This window comes from Natator depressus, chromosome 6 (genome assembly GCF_965152275.1).
Source record: "Natator depressus isolate rNatDep1 chromosome 6, rNatDep2.hap1, whole genome shotgun sequence".
NCBI classification, from domain to species: Eukaryota; Metazoa; Chordata; order Testudines; family Cheloniidae; genus Natator; species Natator depressus.
In genome coordinates, this window is record NC_134239.1 from 109641170 (window position 1) to 109661515 (window position 20346).

Here is a 20346-nt window from a genome sequence, read left to right on the forward strand (position 1 = left end):
GCTGAGAGAGCTCCCACTGCAGTGTTGAAACTCTGGCCCCACTAAAGTCAATTGAAGTGTTGCCATTGACTTCAGTAGAGCTGGGATTTCACACCAATTCCCTGGCCAAGGAGTTAGTCTGCTAAAAAGAAGAATGAGTTAATCCTGATTTTTCTGAGGTGGAGAAGAAGCTGGAAAAAAAAATTTCCCTTTCTTTTCAATGGTCGTTTTGCCCTTTTTTACTCCACAAGGAAGCCATAAGGGCACAAGCTCATTCCTTTCCCCACACGCTTTGCAAATCACCTTTGAATGTACATCTCTTAAACAAGTTTAGACAATAACTAGACACTTTCCCTTGATTTGTTTTCCTCAAGTATTTCTCTATTAATGAAGCATTATTCAATTTCAAAATAGTTTTTTATCTATGTGGTTATTATTTTACTTACATTTAAATAAACTACAGTCAGGATAGTGGAAATAAACAATGCCCTTTACTGTTAATTTTAAAGTGAGAATCCAAAAGTATTTCAGACTATACACCAGTCTAAATGCAGAAGATTTTTGTTGTATTATTTATTTTTTAGCAACATACAGCTGTCAAAGGCAAACAGATTGTGCACAAAGTGAGAATGCCAGTCGGTTTATTGTAATAAAGTGTCCTTATTTTCTTGAGGAAAATTGTCATTCTTTTGTTTTAATGTTGCCCTGGAATAACAACTAGCAGTATGGTATGGTTTAGATATGTATATGGAGAAGCTGTCTATCAAAAATTGGTATTTTGGACTGTGTGAAGATGCATCTAAACAGGTGAAATAACCAATTATTCATTATTCTGTTTAAGAATAGTATGTGAGTTGTATCTGTTACCTCTGTTTTTAAATTTTATTTTTGCAGAGAGAAGCTAAAATCGAAGGAAAGAGAAGAAGCATGGGTTAAAATAGAAAATCTAGCCAAATCAAATCCCCAGGTATTTAGAAAAGATTAACATATTCATGTTAAAAATTCTAGGTTTTTGTTAAATATGAGTGGGGTAACAGATATATATGACTGATCCTGGAAATAAAACAATTTCACTAATACTGTATATGAAAAATCTGCAATAAAAATGCTTTTAAAATTTGTAACCTTTCTCTTGTGCAAGTACTTATTTTGCAAACAAGGGTTTCAGACAAGACTGATCTGAAGTACCTTTTCCTTTCTTCCTTTATAAGACATATCTATAGAATTGTGGTCAGAAAAGTGATTGTTCAGAACTGCATAAACAGAGATAATAATATTAGTTTCTTTTGAAAAACTTCAGTGTAAACAAAACCCTAAATTAGAAGAAGGATGTTGGGAATTGGAGTGTTTTCTACTAAAAGTAGAACTTCTGTCTAGCTGGGACTTGTGACCTGTCAGATTTTTTTACTCTGCTGTGCCAAGTGAATTAAAGTAATGGTGCATGACCCTATCTGTTGTATCCACCTGGCGCCTGGATTGTGTAGTCGACTGTTGTGGGTGAACATGCACATCAAAACCAGCTCCCAGCTAAAAGGAAAACCATCTTGTTCTTAAGTAAATACAGGTTCTATAACCAGCTACAAGTGCAGGTTTTTCTGAAAAAACAAAAACTTTTAGAGTGAACAAGCTATTCTGATTTATTCTTGTTCTATTGCTTTGTGGTGTTTCTATGCTGCTATTTGTTCCTTTAAGTGTCAAATTTCTGGATTTCAATCATGTCAAGGTTTGCTACTGGCAAAAAAGGAAACCTTTACCTATAAAGTTCTTATCAACCCAAAAGGTTCCTGGCTGAGTACAACTGTTGGGGGGTCCAATGGTTGCATTGGTGTGATCTTGGTATCAGTTTAATGAATAGTAAAGAATGCAGCTATATTTTTCTAACCAAAAGACTTTTTAGAAATATTTTCTCTCACTGACTTTTCTGGGAGGTTACGGGGGAATCCTTTCCAAAGTGGTCATAGAAAATATTTAGTAATTAAAATTGGACAGTTTATCAGTAGGTCAACTGAGTGAGCTTAAGTGCATTGTAACTTTATAAAGAACCATGTACATGAAAGCAGAGAAATGTAAAACTTTGTGCAACAAAACATACTCTATTTAGATAAACAGATACATTTTTGAGTGTACTTTTTGATTAGTGCCATAGACAAATTTGATTAATCTTTGCCAGTAATTTTAACCTTACTAAAAAGGCACCATACAAAAGTGTTGAATGAAGAGTACATGCTTGTTCAAAATATGTTCATATTTATTCTCACAAAAGATAAACAATTGTGCCTTGCTAAAAAAACCATTGTGACTTATTCAGACTGATCTAGTAAAATAATGTAATTGTACAAACGTGAACCTTTTTCTATTGTTCAAAAATCATTCTGTGTAACTATGTATCTTTTCTAAAACTGATTAGCATAACCTATGTATACAATACTTTACATAGTCTGCTTGAATAACCAAATTAATATAACCAGCAAGTTAAATTTAAAAACACAAATTAATTTTGACACTTAAGCCCTCAGCACATGAAGAATCTATATATAGCATATCGGTGCATGCTCTTAGTGCTTTTTTTTGACAGATAACCAAAATTTCTTTCAGAATTTATATCTAGTTATCTGTCTTCTAGTATTTGTTTTTATATTCCTAATTTTTTAATTTATACTTATTGTAGAAGGGTATTCCTAATTCTGCCCCTTATGTAAAAAATAAAGTGTAAGGTATTTTAATTATAATTATAGTGACTTAAAATAATTAACTTTTTGTACTTAATTTTTTTCATTTTTCTGCTTTGTATCATGTGAAATCAGATTTGTCTATTAAGTTACCATTACATTCAGTTACTAAAATAATTGTGGAAAAATCTTAATGGGTTTTAAAACGGTGTGTGTGTATATGTGATACACAGCAGTTTTTTCTTTGTTGGTCTTAACAGTACTAATAGATCATTTGATTTAAGATAAAAATTGTAATTGTCAGGATCTCTGCAAATTAGTGCTCTATGTTAAAGTTTAGGTTCTGTAAAGTTTTAATTTGACAGGTCTTTTTATTCAGCAAAGGTACTGTATGTTCCTGTTTTATATTTCCAAAAGAGAAGTACTTATACTTTTCATTGTATTGGAAAGCATACCATCGGAAAACGTAGTCTCTTTGAATATTGAGTTTTGTCTTTACAAATACAAACTTGCTCCTGCAACCAAAACCATTACGTATTTCTGTTGTTGTATCGATCAGAAAATGTTTGACAGTGTCTCTAATACAATTTATATTAAATATTTAGCAGAATAGAGATCGAGCATTGGCAATTTAGAATTTTATTCTTCCACCTTTAAAACTCAGATTCAGACATGTTCCTGGTATAATTTTGCTCCTTTTACTATAATTGTATATTTAAATATTGTATTTCTGCCAGAACCAAAGTAATGGAGACTCAGTTTTTATCTTTCCATCATACTTAAGTTCTGGGAGCATAAATAATTTAAGTCTTGATGCATTAAAATATATTATACAGAAGCTAGTCTAAAATTAAGTCTTACCAATTAAATGCTCTGATTTACTCTTAATATCCAGTTATCATTGCTAACAATGATTATATTTTAACAATTTGCATTTTATTAGTACCCAACATGTAGTGACACCAGTGTGCTGAACAGTCCTGTTGCAATGGAAACAGATGGGCCTTTAATTGAAGATTTACAGATGCTGAAAAAGACAGTGAAAGAGGAGGCGTGTCAGGTAAAACCATATGAAAAAATTAAACTTGTTCTCTTAATTTACAAATCTGTAAATAGTAACCATTCAAACTAAAGATAGCAGTTACCTTTTCTAAAAACAGCAGTACCCATTAACCCTAAAAATCATCTTGAGTAGTATTTTCATAATTTTTTACTATGGTATCCTGCAATAATCAATGTTGTCAAAGACGTTACTTTAAAACAAAAAACTGGTAGCCAGAAATAAACATTCTAGCTGTAATGCCCGCTTTCTACTGTACGTTTTGTGATTTCTTCTACAAAAACATTTTTATTTCTGTTCATGTCATAGTGTGGACAATGAGTATAAAGATGGCTAGGGTGTGTCAAGTTCTTTTCTCTATACCTTAGTTTTTTTGCATGAAGGAGAGGTTGTAAGAAATATAGTCAGACTTAGTCATTACCAAAGTACCTTTCATCCAAAGTATTATCCTTCTTCTATAAAGTACACTCTCTTACATTTGTTCATATCTTTTGCTTCTGTTGCCACCTCTTACGTTGGCAGTCTGGCTATCTACTTGTGTCCCATTTCTCATTTTTGCAGAAAATTGTTTCAGGGTAACTGGCAGTTTCTCGATTCCTCAGTCTGCCTATAAATGTAGATATGGGATAGAAATTGCTCTAGTTGTGATATCCTACCTGGATCGATCGGTCTTCAGCTGTCATTAAGACTGCGCCGATCACAACACGTCCGCCATTCTTCTCGCACTCTTGCCTTTCTTCTCCACATTCGTCCAAAATGTTTAACAATGTCATCTTCCCATCTTCTTGGAGGCCGACCGGGTGGTCTTTTCTGTTCTCACGGGTACCACTCAGCAGTGATTGCAGTCCACCTATTGTCCATGAGCTGTGCTGTGTGGCCCGCCCATCACATCTTGTTATGTCTGCTTTCCACGACAATGTCTTTCACACCACTGCCTTCTCTGATCATTTCATTTGGGATGTGATCCAAAAGGGAAATACCCGACATAGCTCGTTCCATTGCCCTTTCAGCTACCGACAGCCGCTGTTCTTCTCTCTTTCAGTGCCCACGTTTCACTGCCATACAGCATGGCTGGCAGCACTGTTGAATTGAAGATATTTGTACCTGTGGTCTTGTCAGTTTTTCCTTTGAGGACGTCCTTGATGGAATTAAACACATACCATCCTGCCCGAATCCTTTGTGAGAGTTCTCCGTTCAGGTCTTGGCGCATATTAACTTCTTGGCCCAAATATATGTACTGTTCTGCTTCTTCGATTTCTTCTCCTGTTACCGTTATTCGGGCTTTTTGTAAGACATCTGATCACATGTATTTTGTTTTGCAGCGGTTCATTTTCAGGCTGACCTGACTGCTTTTCTTGTCGAGTCTTCGTAGCATGCTCTGCAGTTGGGTGCTTTCGGCAATTAGTACAATGTCGTCCACGAATCTGAGATGGGATAATCGTTCTCCGTTTATGTTGATACCACTCCTCCAGTTGATCTTGTTCATAACCATTTTGAGACAGGCGGTTAATAGTTTTGGTGAAATTGTATTTCCTTGCTTTACGCCCTTCTTGATTGGGATGAGGAGGGGAGTTTCGAGGAGAGTAATATCTGTTGTACATCCAGTATTCGCCTCCTTAAACAAACTGATGTACTGCATGTTAATGCCCTGCTCTGCGAGTGCCTTTAATATTGTGTTAAACTCGACGCTATCGAAGGCCTTTTCATAGTCGATGAAATCAATGCACAGTGGGAGTTTGTATTCTTTCGCTCTTTCTAGGATCTGGCTAAAGGTAAATATATGGTTGATCGTGCTGAAATTTCTTCGAAACCCTGTCTGCTCTCTCTGCTGTTGTTCATCCAGACTCTGCGAGAGTCGGTTCGTTATCACCTTTGTAAAGAGCTTGTAGATGTGAGAGAGCAGGCGTATAGGGCAGTAATTCTTAAGCTTTTCCTTCTTCAAGATATCAACTAAATCTTAAAGCGAGGGCCTTCCAAAGTTTTTCACCTCCTGCAGAAATTATTTCTGACATTATTCCATCTTTGCCTGGAGCTTTTCCCTTCTTCATCTGGTGTAGCGTGCTTCGGACTTGGCTGACTATTGTTAGGGGGACACGTTCTTCTGACTCTTGGAGTGTCGGGAGAGGGATGTTGATTCTTGATTTGAACAGTTCTATATAGAATTCCTTGCAGACCTCCTCCATCCCTGTTCTGTCTATTACTGTCTCTCCATCCTTGTTCTTCAACGCTGTTACGCTCAATCTATATTGCGTCAATTCCCGCTTGCATGTCCTGAGGCTCTTGCGTGATTCAGCTGTTTTGAGGAGCTTTTCTTTCTGGAAGTTCTCAAAGTCACCCTTCAGTTTTCGCCATATAAGCTTGCACAGAATGGAGTACTCAAGGTTGTTATCCGAGCTCCTTTTCATGTTTCTCTGCTTCTCCAACAAACTTTTTGTTTCATTCGAGATCCTTCCCTTCGCCTTCTCCAGCTTTTCAATTTCAGCTGCTTTTATGCAACGTCTCAGCTTGTCAGCAAAGATACTATAGTCCTCATCACACTTTTCCGTCTGGGTCCAGTCAAACCCAGAAATCGCTTTCTTCAGCTTTGCTTCATCGAATGTCTTTGGCCGCTGTTTCCTGTTTCCCATCTGTAACACCTTCTTTTCCACCGCTTCATCGAAAATCAACTTCACTCTAAGTAGGCAATGGTCACTGCCGGTGTTGAAAGGCTGCACCACCGAGACGTGTTGAACGATGCACCTTTTATTGACTAAAATATAGTCCTATTTCATTCTTGCTCTTTGTGTTTGGCGCGATCAATGTCCACCTTCTTGCGGTCTTCTTTTTGTACCAGGTGTTTGCCATGTACAGTTCTTTCATTTCTGCCATCGCTACTTGCCTTTCTCCTCTTTTATTCCTTTCGCCGCTGCCGTATCTCCCTATGAACTTTTCGCCAGCTTTCCCTCACCCGACCTTGGCATTGAAATCTCCCATCGTGACAGTATAAGTGGACTTTTGCGCGAGGTTCTTTCGAGCTCTTGGTAGAATCTTCCACTTCTTCATCCACACTTCCACTTGTGGGAGCGTAGGCCTGGATGACCTTGAGGGTAGCTTTTGACTTCATTTGAAGATGCAGCACACCAGTACGTGATGATATTAGCTGGCATGATATGACTTTCAAAGACCACTCTTTATTGACGATAAATCATAGAATCATAGAATCATAGAATATCAGGGTTGGAAGGGACCCCAGAAGGTCATCTAGTCCAACCCCCTGCTCGAAGCAGGACCAATTCCCAGTTAAATCATCCCAGCCAGGGCTTTGTCAAGCCTGACCTTAAAAACCTCTAAGGAAGGAGATTCTACCACCTCCCTAGGTAACGCATTCCAGTGTTTCACCACCCTCTTAGTGAAAAAGTTTTTCCTAATATCCAATCTAAACCTCCCCCATTGCAACTTGAGACCATTACTCCTCGTTCTGTCATCTGCTACCATTGAGAACAGTCTAGAGCCATCCTCTTTGGAACCCCCTTTCAGGTAGTTGAAAGCAGCTATCAAATCCCCCCTCATTCTTCTCTTCTGCAGACTAAACAAGAGACTCCTCCAACATTTCTAGCACCATCTCCCTTTCCGAGCCTCACAGCACTTCCATCCTTCCAGTTGACTTCCATCTCCTTCTTTTGTCGGGTTTCGCAGACACCAAGGATATCGCATCTTACCCTTTTTTTCTCTTCCATCAGATAGTTTAACATTTCCTCCCTGGACCTACAATTGTAAGTACACACAGCAAGGGTTGTCCTTTTCCATGTTGGCCTAACACCTGACATTTTTAGCAACCTCTCATCACTCAATTTCCGCTCCGCCACTGTAGAATGGTTTGATGACACGCAGGGAACTAAGACCCATTTGCTCATGTTGTTTTAGCTGTTAACTTCAAGCCATCCCACTGGCGGGCAGGCATGCGTACCTCCTCAAGCTTAGCTAGCCTTCAACCTCCAAGGAGGAGAAGTGCTCTTTCCTCTGAGAGAGCAATCCCCCTCCCTGGATTGGATAGTCCAACACCTTTGTAGCATGGTTAGACCTATCAGGGCATAGGCCCCACTACCATAGCTGTCAGACGGCCAGGGTCACCGTTGCGCCACGAGGCGCTGAGGTAGGATTTTGCAGTGGGATATCCTACCAGTAGATGAAAATATCTTGTCTGTGCTGATTCTTTTACATCTGTCAGTTGGCTGTGAGATTTTGTTGAACCATTTGCAGATACTGGTGAGGGTGGATGCTTTTGTGGGGTCACCTCTTGTATATAGTGCATATTTGAGCCTGCTAGAAAACTTAGTGAGAAGACATGAGCCTCAGTGCGTTCAGTTTCATAGGACTTCCACCAGGCAAGCTAATTCAAATTGGCTTCAAGGAACTAGGTTTGCTGTTCTGTAAATCTTATTACCCCCTTCGTAGGCATGCGTAAGGCATTACACACAGCAAAAAAGTTGTTTTTCCATTGTATAGGCAGGCATGTCAAAGACAGGGTTAGGCAGGGGGATGTCTCATTCCCCTCTGCACTGTGGAGCAGGGTTCCATGATTATTTTCATTCTGGTAGCACCTAGAGCTCCAATTCTGCCTGGGGTTTCTGTTGTGCTAGGCTCTCAACAAACAGCGGAAGTCAAACTTTCTTTTTTTATATCTTCGTAACAGAGTAAACAAAACTCTTAAGTGTGGAATGGAATTCAGGATGTGGAGGGAGTCAATAAAACTGTGAAGCCATGCTGAGGATCATAACCTGGGAAGTAGGGTGGGCAACAGAGCTGGAGAGGGGTGGGTAATGGTAGCTGCTTTTATGCTTCTCCCCTGCCCCCTTTTAAGTACAGGCTGTGGGGGGTTGCAGACAAAGTTGCCAGGCAAGTGAAGATGGTCAGTCTGCTACAGAAGATACTTCTCGATCTGACAAAGCTCCTATGGCTTACCAGAGGGGAGGCTTGATCTGATTAATCTTACCACGTCTGCCAACTTGAACTATTGCTATAGACCTTTAACATGTCTGAGAACAGTTGCAGTGTGGCATGGAGGCAGTTAAGTTGACAGGTTGCCAAGCTTTTTTGAGAACCAGCGAAGCAGTCAAATCGATAGGCCTAGTGAGTCATGGAGAGAAGATAAAGAAGGCTGGGGAGTGAGTCTGGGTGTAAAACAGAACTGCACAAAGCGCCAGTGACTTGTTCACTGTAACTTTTTCCATGCTGGACAAGTCAAATAACTTCTTGCATTTTTCTCCATAAATTACCCTCTTTGCCATTTCAGTAGGCCAAAGCACTGTGAAAAATATGCTTGTGACTTTTGGAACTGTTATAGGAGGCTGAAAAAGAAGTGAAAATTTCTATGGAAATTGGAAAGAGGAATAATTTTAAAATAATTCTACCAAGAAAGCATTGAAGAGTGTTAAAAGTGCCTAGAGAAATAAAGTTGGTTGTCCTTTGAACCATTTGAGAGTGATTTCTCAGATTGTTCATGTTTAAGGAATTCAAACCCTGCTGAACACTCATCACAACCGGAACAGCTGGGCTGTTAACAGTGTGTTGATAACATATTGTTCCTTGAACAAATGGGAAGAAAAGTCTAACATTTTTGCTTGGTATTTGCTGGTTTTACAGGATAGGTATCAGAAATCCTTTGTATTAATTTCTCTGTTTGAACTGGATTCCAACAATTCAAGACAAACCAAGACCAGAAAGGCTTGCAGGTTCAAAACTTTTGCATCATGAAAAGCAACTGAGAAAAGAAATTAAATACAGTAATTATTTTGACTCAGGAGGTCTGTTGCACATTATGCAGAGATACTCAACTGACTATTACAATACATAGAAACTACGTTAAATAAAGTCAAAATTAATGTTCAGTTGAGTTCTTTTGTGTATTTAGATTTGCATACGGTCAAAAGACTCTATCAAAGAAAGGTATTCATGAGTTAGTGTCGAAACAGCTTTCTTAAAAAGAGGGCTTACAGAATTTTTTTTTAATTAGTAAAATATCAAATTTATCACTGGGAGACACTAACTAGACAAGGAAGCTATAGAAGTGAAAATGTGAAAAGTAATCACTGATGTGGAATGATTCACTCAATTATTTAATTTTCATTCCTTATGTGTAAAGGCCAGTAAAGCAAAAAAAGATTAAAACTGTTAACGTGAAGCATTTTCTTTTCTAGCTCTGAACGCTGGTGGTGTAGAATGCATTTTTAGTTATTTATTCAAAGCCTAGGACAACTTTCGTTTGGGTGTTTTGTTTTTGTTTTTTCCTTTTATGCTCAGAGAAAAAAACAGACCTCCCCACTTTTAGAACTAAATGCAAACTCATAGTTTTCAATTTACACTCACACTCCCTCTCTCTAAAATATACCCCCTCGTTCTAACACACAAATAATCCTGTAAACTCATCTAGCTATTTCTCCTGCAGGATAGGAAGGAAGGAAAATTTGTTTATCTGTTTAAATATTTGAGACAAACTCCTACTATGGTGATGGGGGCTATATATGTACTCCAAAGATCTCATGATGGAAGGCAACCTCGTTGGGAATTATTTTCTGACTAACAGAGTAGCAGCATCATTCTTCACATTTGGAAGTTCAAGACAGGCTGTGATAGTAGAGTATTTGATCTGTTGAAATAGAGAGAGATGTGTGTGTGGCAACTGAGAGATCTGTTCAGTGACTTTCTTATGGGATGTGAAGGTGACAAAAGTCTTAAGACATCTAAACAGGCTTCTAGAGAGTGCTGGGGAGCAGTCTGTGATTATGGTACATATTAGTACCAGTAACCTAGGGAGGTCTTGGAAGCTAAATTTAGATTGCTAAGAAGAAAGCTTTAGGTCCAGAGCTTCTGTGATAGCTTTCTCTGAAATGCTTCCATTTCCATGTCTGAAGCCAGGGGAACTTCAATGTCTCAATATATGAATTACTCCTGGGGGGGATTCTGCGGGACTGCGTGCCCGAAGGCAACAGCCACCCCACCCCACCCCGATTTCCTGCTTTTCCCTGCAGAAAAAGGCAGGGAAGCAAAGGGAAGCCCTGCATTGGGGGGGGAGGGGAGGGGCGGGTGTTGAGACCATGTACAGTTTTGGGGTGGAGGCGAAGCATGGAGGGGCACATGGAGTTACGTGCCACTGCCCGCCCCTGTCCCCCCCGTCAGTTCTGCAAATGCAGATCTACCCAGCGCGGAGGCTGCCTCGGGCTCCACTGACTCAGTTGTGTGCTGGGAGTCTTCCTATTTTCTGTGGAACAGTGAGTGCTCGGTAAGGGGGATGCGGGAAAGAGGGTGGGGGGAAGAGGCAGTGGGGAAGGAAGGGGGTGGAAATGGGCAGGGGGCGGGGAATGTGGGAGTGATGGGAGGGGGATGGAGAAGAAAAGGGGATAGGGGAATCACTGTGGAAAGCGGGAGCCTGGCATGTGGCATCTCCTCGGCAGCAGCTGGGGCTCCCCTGTTAAGCAGGCCCATCATGACAAGCCCTATTCCCCACCCCACTGAGCCCCAAATAGCTGCACCTGGACCCCCATTCTATGAAGGCCCACCCCCTCAGCACCCGGACCCCCACACTAAGACCCCCCCGCCATGCCCCATCTCCCCACACCCAGACCCCCCTGCTGAGCCCAACCACCATTACCTGGATCCCCTGCAGAGTCCCCTTGCCCCTGCAACCGGAACCCCTCAACGAGCCCCTGTGCATTCAGATCCCACACTGAGCTGCCTGCACCCAGATTGCCCCACATAGAAACCTCTCACCCCACACCTGGATCCCCCCATACTTGGATCCTGCTGGGCTGAGCCTGCCCAGCCACAGCTGGTGCACCTGGCACAGAGGAGCAGGGCCCTGGGCTGTTTCTGGGGTAGGCCCAGCCCTTGCACTGTGTCAGGTGCAGCCTCACTGCCGAGTCCCTGTACTGGGGGAGGTGGGAGCTTCAGGGTGATCTCCCACCTCAGTGCAGTCAGTGGCCTGTGGTCCCTACTGCCATGCTGGAGCCACATTTATTTACTGACCAATAAAATTTGGAGAATTTTAAAATATTATGCGCAAAATTTTTAATTTTTTGGCACAGAAGTCCCTCCGGACTAATGGATAAAACAAGGATTTAAAGAGGAGATTTTCAAGCACTGGGGCACGTTGAATGCCTATTAAAAAAGGCCAGGGGAGTGGAGGGAGATGGGCTCCAACTTAACTAAAGTAGAACCAGATCTCTGGCACACAAAATGAATAAAGTTTGGGAGAACTGTTTAAACTAAGAGCTGAGGGAAAGCTGACAGGTGCCACAGAGCACTGCAGTCTAACAGACATCTGTTAGGAATATCAGTAATACAAATGTATCTCTGTATCTAGCAAAGGTTAGGGCAGAGAGAACAATCAACCTAGAGCAGGGACAGGTTGAGATCACAGAGATAAATTCTGTTAAATCAACAAGGGGTCAGACTAAGGATTTTAATAAAAAATAGGCATATGATCAATAATTACTATAAATGCCTATATACAACTGCAAGAAGCTTAAAAGCAAAATACATGAAATAGAATGCCTGGCAGTAGAAAAGGGCCTTAACATAAAATGCCTACCGGAAACATGGTGGAATAACAGAAAATTAATAGGAAACTGTCATACCTGATTAACCTGATTTATATTTCTTACATAGTTTATAAAGGGGTGGGGAAGTAGTATTATAGCCAAAAGACCCACAGAATTTGGGGATAGATTTGGTTTTGAGGGAACTGCATTGTAGTATCTGTATGGATACAAATCCCAAATCTTAAGAGTACAAATATTTTAGTAGGGTTATATTGCCAGCCTCCAGATCAGAAAAAGGAATATAGGATGTAGAATGTGATGAGACCAGAAGCAACAAGGTCTAATAAAGGGTAATAATTGGGGGACTTCAAATACTCGTATATAAACTGGTGGGTCCCTTTTGGGCTAGTAACTGTCCAAATGCATGGTATGAGATGGTCCTTGTCTTGAAGAGATTACAATCTAAATAAACTTTAAACAAACCAAGTTCTAGAGCTCAGAAGAGGAGAAACGGTACTCAACTTAGACCTAAGTAATTCATAGGAGTTGGTTCAAAAGTAAGTGTATGCATAAAACATTAAGTTGTAGTGTTCAAAATATCTCACTGTTTTATTATTTGTATTAATGTAGTGCCTAGTAGCCCTAATCTTAGACCAAGAGCCCACTGTGTTAAACGCTGTACAAAAACAATCAAAGGACAGTCCCTGTTCCCAAAGAGCAATATAAATTTAAGTGTAGCATCCTTGGGAAAGGAAAAATAGTGGGAGAAGAACTGTAATCCCATAGACGTAAAACCCATACCACCAATGTCGTATGGTGACATTTAACTTTAGAAAAATGGTTAAAAAATAAAAGTAGTCAAAAGGTCCCTAACCTCAAAAAAAAAAAAAAAAAAAAAAACAAACAGTAACAGGCTCAGGGTGTATGCATACTCTTAAACAGAATGAGGAGCAGGATGGCAAGAAGTAAACCAGCATGGCTAAGGTTCATGAGATTATTTGAGCTAAATATGGGGCCTTCAAAAAGCAGAAATCAACCCCTAATGAAGCCAATAGAAAGGAATATGAACTATGGCAGGAAATACGTGAGAAGGAAATTAGGACAGTATTATATCAGAAGCAGAAAGCCTGCAAGAGAATCAATGGGTCTGCTGGCTGATCAGCAGGTAAAGGAAGCAATTAAGCATAAAGATGTTTCAGAGAAACTAAATAATTTCTTTGCATCAGACTTCACCACAGTGGATGTTTTTCAGTAATAAAGGTGAGATACAATCAAAGACTGAGATGTCAAAAGAAGAGGTACTGAAACAAATTTATAAATTATACAGCAAGTCACTAGGACAAGATGGTATAGGTCTAGGAGTTCAGAAGAAACTTTTAAGAATGAAGTACTGCTTACGGTATTATATAGTCTCATTAAAACCAGATACCATACCAGAGGATTGGGGGCAGCAAATATGCTTGTTTAAAAAAGGTGATGAGTGACTCAGGGAATTTATAGTCCAGTAAGCCTTTCTTCCATATCTGATAAATTAGTTGAAATAATTAAAAACCAAATTACAAAACATCTAAATGATCATAATTAGATCTATTATTTAATTTTATTTACTATTTGTATTTTTGTAGCGCCTAGGAAGCCTAGTCATGAACCAGGACTCCATTGTGCTAAGTGCTGTACAAACACAGAAAAAAACCACAATCCCTGTCCCAAAGAGTTTACAATCTTAAGTATAAAACAAGAGACAGCAGATAGACGTGGACAGGGGAGTTCAAGGAGACCCTATTGCTCAGTGTGACAAGCTGCAGTATCAGCAAACCAGCAACTTAACTGTTAAGCTTTTCATGAGTATCATGGCAAAGGAGATTTGTAAGGAGAGATTTCAAAGGGAAAACAATAAAATGGCTTTGCAGATGTTCACATGGAGCTCTTCACAAGCATGAGGGTCAACATGGGAGAAAGCATGAAGGTGCTTATTTAAAAATGTAATAAGTGGGCAATGAAGGCTGGCATCATGGACCAATTGGAGATAGGTGTTGACCTGTCAATAGTGAATGCATGATGGTAGTTAGGATTGGGATAAGCTGTGAAAAGCCTTGAAAGTGAAAACAAATTGCTTATGTTTGATGTGATAGAGAGGGGGAGCTAGTGTAGAGATGCAAAGAGAGGAAAGTTATATTTGCAGCAGCATTCTGAATGGATATAAGTAGGGCAAGGTTGCATTTGTCAAGACCAGAGAAAAGGATGTTGCTGTAATCGAGACATGAAATGATGAGAATCTGGAAGACAGTTTTAGCTGTGTGGATGGATAGGAAAGGCCGTGTCTTAGAGATGTTCTGCAGAAAGAATCTGCAAGATTTAGATGTAGCTTGGATGTGAAAACCTAAAGAGAGGTCCAAGTCAAAGGTGATGCCTGATTATGGGCTTGAATGACAGGCAGAATGATAGCGATGTCCACAGTGGTCGAGAAAAGAGCTAGGAGTGTGGGTCTGTGGGGGAAAGAGGTAAAGGAGATGAGCAAGGGAGGGAATAAGTGAATGCAAAGAAAATCAGGACATATGGGTTTATTTAGTCCAATGGAAGAGTTAGAGAGGGAAGAGCAGATGAGAAAATCTGTGTCTGTGAGAAAGGAGAGTTGTAAGAGGGAAAGGGGGAAGAGAAAGCAAGATGAGGGAGGGGGAAAGGTCACTTATTTTGTCAATTTTCTCTTGGAAGAAATTGGTGAGATCCTATGAGGAGACAGCAGTGGGGGAGGAGGAATGGGAACGTTTGAGGAGTGAGTCAACGGTGGCAAAAAAGTGGCTGGGATTACAGGCATGGGTTTCAGTTAATTTGGAGAAGTAGTTTTTTAGCTAGGAAAGTGGTAGAACTGAATGAAAAGAAAAACTTATAGTGGAGGAAGTCAGCCTAGTAACAGGGTTTCTGCCAGAAAGACTCCACAGCATGGTAGCAGGAGAGGAGGAAGTGGATGTTGGGTTGGAGAGTTGGGTTCTGCAAATGAAATCATGGTCTACTAATCTATTAGAATACTTTGAACAAGCCAGTACAGTAGTCGATGAACAAGACCTAGTTAACGTAATTTATTTTGGCTTTCAAAAAGCCTTTAACAAAGTACCTAGCAAGAAACTATTGAGAAAACTAAGTAGTTTGGGAGGCAAAGTACTGTCATGGATCAGAAACTCTGAGACAAAAAACTACAGAGTAGGAATAAACGGTCAATTTTCATCAAGACAAAAGGTGCCTGAGGCTCTGGGCTAGGTCTGGTGGTGGTCATTAGATTTTGTTAATTTGGGGGAAAAGGGTGAGCAGTGACTGTGAGGTGGCAAAATTTGCAGATAGCAGTTGTTTGAGTTAACTAAGACTGGGAGAAGCTTCAGCACAGACTAACTTAGGTGAATGGGCAACACAGTGGCAGGTGTAATTCAATGTTGACAAATGTAAAGTGCACATAGGAAGGAGTAATTTTAACTATTCTCACACCTTACTGGATTCTGGTTAGCTGTAACAACTCGAGAAGAATACAGCATTTTTGAGGACAGCTGAATGAAGACCTCTGTTCAATATGCTACAGTGATCAAAAAAGCAAACAAAATATTAGGGTGCATAAGGAATGGAATGGAGAATATTTTATAATGCTGTTCTATAAATCAAAGATATTCCCTTATCTGAAATACTGTATTCAGCTCTGTCACCCATTCTTTAAAAGGACATGTCAGAATTAGCAAAGGTTCAGAAATGTGCGATGAAAATGATTAGAGGTGTGGAAAAATTCCCATGAAGAAAGATTGGGACTGTTTACCTTAGGGAGAAGACATAAGGATATACAAAATAACAAATGGTATGGAGAAGGTAGATCAGCAACTGCATCATATAGAAGCAAAGACAATAATTTGAGGGAATAAGATTTTACTAATAAAGCTAAAAATGTTTTGGATGGACTTGTTATAAAGCAATATTTGATCTTCTCTTTTTGCTTAACAAAATAGTCTCGACCGAAAACAACGTGTGGATAGTTGGGGTAGGAAGGAAATATGGCAAACATTTGCAACGCAAATTTTAACCCTCTTCCTAAAGTACATGTACATAGAAACATGAGCAAAGATTCTTGAATATTAGTTTGTATTTGGCAAATAACTTTTTTGGCCAACTGTTTTGCATTTTGATTTCAGGCACAGAGAGATCAGAAAAGGGATCGTCCTCTTATGCGACGCAAGTCAGAACTGCCTCAGGATATTTACACCATGAAAGCCTTGGAATCCCATTGCAGAGCTGATGAGCTAATATCACACGATGGGCATTAGACTATTACAGTGAAATATTATTTTGGAGGAAAACTTTTTTCTGGACTCAGTTCTACAGTAGAGAACTTACTTTTTTGTGCCATACCAATCAGTTACACAAAAGTCAAAGCTTTCTTCAACCCAGTTCTGAATGCAATAACTTAATACAGTATGCAGCTCAAGATTAGTAGTTCAAACAATGGTAAATTACTTGATTCCATATGCAGAACCATGGGTTGACTAGTATTAGATGGCCACGTTTTTCTGGCGGTGTTGTCATAGTACCAGTTAGTTGGTAAAATGAATAGTTTTATAGTAGTACTTGAGAATAATATTCTGTAAGTTATTTCCACCAAAACTGAAGTAATTTGAATGACTAATAGTTGGTACTATGATAACACTGTTTTCAAAAGCAAAATTCTTTCGGATTTAACTATTACATGTTTTTCTAAGACTTCTCAACTTTGAAATTGTTTCCACATTACTATTGTCTTGTAATATACCAGCAGTTTTGAAAATATACAGTTCTTTACTTTCCTATTATAAAACACAGCTTACAAAATGGTAACTTCATGACAATCCTCAATCACGGTTGCTTTCTAAAAGTTCTGTAAATTGTTTCTTTACTTAGGATAAAGACATATATATACCATGTCCTAGTACTTTACGTGTATTTAAAGCCATATTTTCCAGTCTTTAGTATGTAATACAGCACCAGTATTCCAAAAGTCAACTGGTAGAAGAATTTGTTTCCAAAAATGAAAATTTATCTACCTTGACTGGGAATAAATTGAATATAAAAATATTTATATTTTTATTTTCATTCCTTGTTTTCAGTTTAGTAAAACACTGTTTCTCCCTTATCTGAGCTTTTAATACTCAGCATTTTTTCTTGGGCTCTAAGAGTTCAATATTCTGTGGCAGATATCATAATGTCATTTAAGTTGCATTAGTCTTCTCAGACAGACAAACATTGTTGCCTTTCAGTGAAACACAACACCGATAGCTTGTATTATAAAGTAAAAACAGGTAAAAGATGTGAGTTTAAGAGCTGATAAATCAAGTGACCGTAGTTTTACGTGAATATATTTTTTTGTGTTGTAAAGAGCACATATATTACAAATACACCTCACAAGTAAAATGAAAATGCATCTGAGTTGCTGATGATCTTCAAATGCTGCTATATTTTCCACAAGATTACTTGCATGTAGTGAGCTTTTTGTTGTAGATGGAAAAGCACGGGCAGAAAATCTCTTTCAACATATAGTGCTTTGTCTTCAATATTTGATTTCTCTCAGGGTGGCCAGTATTTTGACTTACTTATCCTGCTTAAGAGCTGTTTGAGATGTGTTCTGCTATTCTAAATGGGTGACTAGTTTCTTTTGTCTCTGGCAGTGACATAATATAACTTTAATGTTTAATGTCTTGATGCATAAGATAAAAATGTGGCTTCTTTAAAAATAGTTTGTTTTATTTTTTCAAAAAAGAGGTCTCCTGCATCCATAAAAATATTGTGCAAAGCAGACATTCATAATAACATTGTGCAGATGTAGTGCCTGCTGGTTATAGTGAAAATACAATTTCCAATCTTTATTACATTGTCTATTGGAAAAAAAGTCATTTTAGTGGGTGGGAATTATTGCTCAAACAAACAAAATCACCTAAATTGAAAGACCACCTGAAGCTTCAAGTGGAAAAGTCCACTGTGTGTGAAAACGCTTCCTGTTAAACTTGAAAGAGAATATGCTTTACCATTATGATAAACTATACTGAAACCGTTTAAAGATGCCTTCTCCTTTTGAGGGAAAAAGGGTGCTTTTTTAATTGTATAAAACAATGTCTATGTATTTTGATATACCATTGTTTGAACTTCCATCTTTAGCTGGTAAATTATCAAATAATTTGATTTTGGGTGTTCAATATGTTTGTGCAAGAGGTTTCTGGAAAGAAGTACTCTTATTTACCCTAGGAAAAAAACTTGTATATCAGTGTTTGATTGTGTAACGCTCAACGTATAAGAACATTTTTTACTGTCTAGATTTTATTTCTGTTCTTTACTGAAGATAAACATTCACCAAAAAAGGGGGGAAATACAATTTTTTTGTAATTAAAGTTTGTCAGAAATTCACATTTGAGGTTTTGGGCCATAGAACATTTGCCTAGACAGTATTCCAAAAATTATCAGCACTGATTGTTTGGCTTGTTTGTTACCACCATTTATATATTTTGTATAGTCATGTACTAAACTACTCAAACTACTACATCCAAAATAAAAAGTAAAAATAAAGTAGAATTTTGGTGGCTGTTCTTCTTCATAAAGTTCTTTGACACCTTTCCATGTTCTCCAAAATTACATCTGTACATCAGGAATGTCAAAAGTAATATTACAAGTGTCTTTTTAGTGTGGCTTTAGTATGGCTTTATTTTAATATTGTACATACATTGTACTTTGTTTTATGGTAATAAGTAATAAAAATGTAGACTTCATATTTTGTACAGAATGGTCCTATGTACAGAATAAAAAGTTCCTAGAAACAGCAAAAATAGGTAAGTGGCACAATTATTTTTCATTAGACAATATCTGTAACTTTGTTTTAGTAAAATGTTAAGTTCAAATGTACCTTCATATTTTTTAACATTTTGTAATTCAGATTTTGTTCTGACATTGTTTATGAAGAACAACCTTCATACACCTGCCATTTATTATGCTCTTTTATCTAATTTTAAAATTCTAAAAATGGTGTATTATCTGGACTAAATAAAGAACATGTGAATTTTACTTACTGATCATGAAACTAAATTTAGCACAGAACCTTCTGGTAAATGTGCAGATTACCACTGGCTTAAAAATCATCCACAACTTTGAGACAATAGCACATAAGTTAAAGAATAAAACTGCAGTTCAGTATTGGTGCCTTTTTGAAAGTTACAAGTAAATTTATGGTAAGTCTTAGAAATAAATCGGCATCACGTTATGGTTATTCTCTACCATAAATAACCTTAATTTTTAGTGCAGGTATCAAGTACTGAATTAAACACACACAATAATTTGAAGAATCCCTCAAACCATCCTACAAATACCAAAAAAACCCACCTCTTATACCACATTATCTTCCCTATAAAAACTTGAAATACGTATCTGTTGGAAGGATTTCCAGCAAAGCAGCAGGAGCAAAATTAAGGATTTCCAGTAATACAGAAAAGATAGGACAGTATCAGATGGTGCAAATAGATGCAACAAATACATTTTTTTTTTTAATCTAGATTTTTCTTCCAGTTTACAAATGATAGTTCTTGGATCATCAGAGGATCTTCAGTATTTTATAAACACTCTCAATATCCTGTGTGGTACAGTAACTCCTCACTTAACGTCCTAGTTATTATGTTCTTGAAAAATGTAATGTTAAGTGCATCCAATTTCCCTATAAGAATTAATGTAAATGGTGGGGGTTAGGTTCCACTGAAATTTTTTTTGCCAAAGGACATTATATACATATACAGTATATGTTTTTAAAATAATTTTAAACAAACAACTTAATACTGTACTCACCAATGATTGTGAAGTTTGGTTGAGGCAGGGGCGTAGTGGGGTCTGGGCGCGGGGGCTTTCCCCATTCCACCAGCCTGGCTGGAACCTGCACCTCCACCCCGTTCCCCGGCAGGAACACCGGGCAGATGGAACAGGGCAAGGCCCCGTGCCCCAACCCTGCTCCCCAGCTGGAATGCCCAGCGGAGTGGCGTAAGCCCCTGCGCCCCAACACAGTCCCTGGCAGGAACACCAGGCAGGGGAAGCCAAACAGCGTTATAAGGGAACATTGCAGGACTTTAAAAGAGTATGTTTACTA

At 38.7% G+C, this 20346-nt stretch overlaps 1 protein-coding gene across 2 annotated transcripts in view; it reads left to right on the forward strand.

Annotated features, from left to right (window-relative positions):
* The window catches only part of PPP2R5C (protein phosphatase 2 regulatory subunit B'gamma), a 190843-nt gene extending 171137 nt beyond the window's left edge, over nt 1-19706 (forward strand). Inside the window, exons 14-16 of one of the 2 annotated variants that reach the window (XM_074956247.1) lie at nt 874-946; nt 3592-3708; nt 16391-19704. In XM_074956247.1, the coding sequence (XP_074812348.1) occupies nt 874-946; nt 3592-3708; nt 16391-16522 (322 nt within the window). In that variant the 3' untranslated portion in view covers nt 16523-19704. Of the gene's footprint in view, nt 1-873; nt 947-3591; nt 3709-16390 lie in introns of both variants that reach the window. The other variant, XM_074956248.1, reaches the window with a different exon arrangement.
* Nucleotides 19707-20346: the final 640 nt, after the last annotated feature.